General features: G+C 28.6%; 1 protein-coding gene across 1 annotated transcript; it reads left to right on the top strand.

Moving 5' to 3' along the window:
- The first annotated feature begins 2289 nt into the window (after nt 1-2289).
- Nucleotides 2290-4068, top strand: LOC127121747 (CLAVATA3/ESR (CLE)-related protein 22). The gene is made up of 2 exons (XM_051052192.1): nt 2290-2340; nt 3556-4068. The coding sequence occupies exons 1-2, from the start codon at nt 2290-2292 to the stop codon at nt 3847-3849; spliced, it is 345 nt and encodes a 114-aa protein (XP_050908149.1). The 3' UTR covers nt 3850-4068.
- The last annotated feature ends 337 nt before the right edge of the window (nt 4069-4405 follow it).

Genomic DNA, 4405 nt, shown 5'->3' with positions numbered 1-4405 from the left:
AAGGTATTAAGAGGAGTACTGATGCAGGATGGTCAGGTTGTGGCATATGCTTCTCGTCAGTTGAAGACTCATGAAGAAAATTACCCAACACATGATCTTGAGTTAGCAACTGTTGTTTTTACCTTGAAGATGTGACATCACTACTTGTACGAAGTATGTTTTGAAATGTTTAGTGACCAGAAGAGCATGAAATATTTGTTTGATCAAAGGGAATTAACACATGCGGCAAAGGAGATGGATGAAATACTTGAAAGATTTTGGCTTTGAGCTAAAGTACCATCCAGGTAAAGCGAATAAAGTTGTAGATGTCTTAAGTTGGAAAGAGATATACAAAGCTGAGTTGATAATGGTAGAGTATGCATTATTTGAAAAGTTTTGAGACCTTAACCTTCCGTTACTTGGACTATGAATGTTGTGATGATGATACATTTGAATATTACTTCCGATCTAAGAGAAGAAATCCAACAAGGGAAAATGTTAGATGAGAAGTTGCAAGAGATGTTAAACCAACCAAGTTTCACTCAAGCCACATATGGATTTGTTCTTTTTAATAAAAGGATTTATGTGTCGAATGATGCAGAGTTGAAAAGAAAAGTTTTGTAAGAGGCCCATAAAGATGCGTTTACCATTCATCCAGGTTCATCGAGAATGTATTAAGGTTTGAAGAAGAACTATTGGTGGTCAGGGACGAAACAAGATATTGTTGAGTATGTGTCTAAATGTGTGGTATGCCAGCATGTAAATTTTGAACACCAAAAGTCAGGCGGTTTGTTGCAACCCTTTGAAATTCTAGTGTGAAAATGGGACCAATGCGTTTTGAAGAGGTAAGAGACCAATATGGATATTTTTTACATTAAGTGACTAAAATGAACTCGAGGTCAACATACGAGACCAAAAATGATATTAAACCTTATTATTTTGAAAAAACAAACATATAAAAAGAATTCCTTATTAATAGTAATATAGAATTCAATACAAGTAATAAGTTTTAATATGGCTTAGACCAACACATTTATCTTCCTTATTCAATGATAGTTAGATGTTTAGCTGATTTCAATCAGATAGGAAGTTAAGGTGTAACCAATTTCTTGGATTCAAAGTCATGGGATTGTTCTTGCGTGTGGATGTTCATGTCTACTTCCAATACCATTGGATGAACCCTACAACCTATTTATCTGACTTGATATCGAGTCTTATAGACATTAGGGGTCGAGAGGTTTAGGCTTTGGTTCAAACAGGAACACATGTAAAGACTCTTTGTTTTCATTTTTTTCTTTATATATTTGATGAGAAAATAAATAAATTTATTTTGTTAAATTATGTAATAAATGTATACATAATCATTGCAACATCTATTTCAAACCGAAAACGTTGAACAAATCATAAAGTGCTACCATGCTGCATGCTAGTATCACCTAATTCAGCCACCTTATAATTAAAGTTTGAACTTAATTAAGATAATATACATTGTCATACCATACATATTGATTACATTTGGAAAATCCTATATGTCTAACTTCATAATGTTCTATTTCCTATAACTATATATCTATACAAAAAAAAATCATATTGTCAAACTTAGGTAAACTCAAATCATACTCAACTATATGTGTTTGTTTGTTGTTTTAGAATTAAGGAAAATAAAAAAGTAGGGTTAAGGAATGGTAAAATATTTAGGTCATGATCAATTCCCATTTTTCTATGAAGTGGTTACGAAAATTCATGTGTAGGTCCTATGGTGAAATACTTGCTATAAATATCATATGGCATCACATTCAAATATAAATAGTAACTTTTTAATGGAAATGAAAGAAAAGATGTAAAGTAATATAGAAAAGTAGATTTTGTAAATATATTCTTCCGATCTTTTCATGACATAAAGTTTGAAAAAGAATTGTCCACAACCAAAAGCTATCAACATTTTTCACTTGTGTGAAGTAAAATGAAGACAACATCATTCTTAGTGAGAAAGAGATTTTTTTATCATTGTTTATAGTTTATTGGTATGATTTGTCAAACACCCACCTGTTTGACCAAATTATTATTGTTTTCTCATTGGCTTGAATTCCGACAAAAAGAAGAAAGAAAAAAAATCATAAATATATTTATTTAATAAAAAGTCCAAAGTGGTGTCACTAAACTAATTAGTACTAATCCTATGATAAATTCCACCCTAAAATAGCTAGAGTTCACTCTTTATAGACAACTACAAATGTGGAGCTAACACTCAATGAATTCAAATTAGTTGAAAATGTCAAAAACAATTCAATAACATGTCATCTTTAAAAAATGTCAAATATATTCAATAGTCAAAAGTCTAAGACTAACATAACAAGTAATGCTATATTCTACCTTTGTTATCATCACACTTTGACATTATTAGAAAATTAACTTTTTCCTTTTATATTATTTTCATATTTAGTGAGATTACTTCAAGAAAAAGACATAACAACTAAAAAACGACTGTGTACATAATTGTAATTAAGAAGCAATTATCAAACATCATTTACTTAATCATTTAATGATAAATATATTCATAACTAATTTAGATTAAATAAATACAGACATTCAACGACCACCAATATACTAAGGTAAATAAATAAATACTATAATATCCATCATTATAATATCCATCATTATGCCTCAATCTCAATCGCTTATTTATTAACTAATATTAGACTACAATATTAGATTAATACGAACGGTTGAGATTTATCATGATAAAGAGATTTAACTCCCATGATTAATATATAAAATTATAAATACATGCAATTCAAATATATATTATTGAAAAAGGTTACAAAACGGAATTGACGTAGAATATACATGTTTTGTCTGTATTTTTTTTCTAGAATAATTGAATGTTTCAAAGAATAATTGAATGTTTCAAACTCGCATTTTTTAATAGGCATATTTTTCCTCGCATCTTTTAACATGCACATTCGTCCTATCGCGTTTTTTCACATGATATATCAAAGTTTTATGTTTGCACCCTCCTCAATATTATATGCTCCATCATGTTTTTCCGTAGATTTTTATAGGACGAACCTAACTCTTTCCACTTGTAACTAAAATAAAGAATAAAATTAACAGAATTACAATGAATCATTAAGACTCTACCTAAAATCACAATAAAAGACATTAATTCTATAGACTTTATAGTCGATTCAAAACATATAGCAGCATTAAACTTACATAAGCTCAAACAGAAGAAGCAAAAGATAATTTTCTCCTCATTCTCTCTCTGGTCCATAGTTGTTTCCCAAGTAAAAAACATCAGACACATTCTGCATCATATTTATTTGCATTAATGCATCAAACCCTATGCACTGGACTCACAAACCTCTCATTGACTATCCTCATTTTCAGAGCTCACACTTCAAAATCCACACATCATCAAAAACAAGGACAAAAAAGTCATTACATATCATTTCTTCAGACCATTATTTTCTCCTTCTAAAGTTTTTTTTTTCTTGGTGTTTTCAGTGACCCTTTATTAAACCAGATCCAAAAAGAAACCTTTGTAGCTTTGTTTCTTTCTTTATGGAATTTTGAGCCAATTATAAAATTTCCATGCATGATCTTTCTCTTGAGAACATGAGGCTAATGAGTCTGCTTTTTTTCTTCTGGCTCCTTCTAGTGATGATTCTTTTCTTCTTCAAAAGTTCTTTTTCTGTTGAAGGGTATGCGAAATCTCAAAACTTTAGAAGTGATTCTATGTCAAAGTTAAGTGCTTCTCAAGGAAAATCAACTTCAAGACAGAATTCAGGTGTACAAGGAAGTGAAGATGTTCTTGGTGATGAGAAGAGGAAAATCTACACTGGTCCTAATCCTTTACATAACAGATAAGTAGAAATTTATAAATGGTATTCTTTTTTTTTTCTTCCAATTATTTCAAGATCCATGTATGATTTGTATATATATTTTCTTTCAAACTTTTACTTTATTTTTTTTTAATTTGTTCTTTCTACCATTCTCTTTTCTTGTAAGAGTTTGTGATTTGTAATTTTTAAGGGACAAGTTTATTGTCAATTACCATATTATAAGAATGTTGATTTTTATAATTTATCCTACAAATTAATATGCATTTTATTTTTTTTCATTCGAAGAAGTAGACACAATTTTCCGAAATTTATTATTAAATTTTTTTTATTTTTTTTTAAAAATGATGTTAATATATCAATATCAATAATTTGTTTAAATTATATATTTATTTTAAATAATACTAATACGATCAATTGAATTATAATCAGCTATTTACATCTATTTAATTCAAATAATACATATGATTTATTTATGTTTTATGATTTCTATATATTTTTTTATTCTTGTGTTGGATGTGATGAACACTAAATATATAAATACTTTGGTTGATTTCAATTTAATATTGGATTACTATTCTAAA

Source organism: Lathyrus oleraceus, chromosome 2, assembly GCF_024323335.1.
Source record: "Lathyrus oleraceus cultivar Zhongwan6 chromosome 2, CAAS_Psat_ZW6_1.0, whole genome shotgun sequence".
Classification (NCBI taxonomy): domain Eukaryota; kingdom Viridiplantae; phylum Streptophyta; class Magnoliopsida; order Fabales; family Fabaceae; genus Lathyrus; species Lathyrus oleraceus.
Note: the sequence above shows the minus strand (reverse complement) of the source record. Positions and strands in the feature narration are given on the sequence as shown.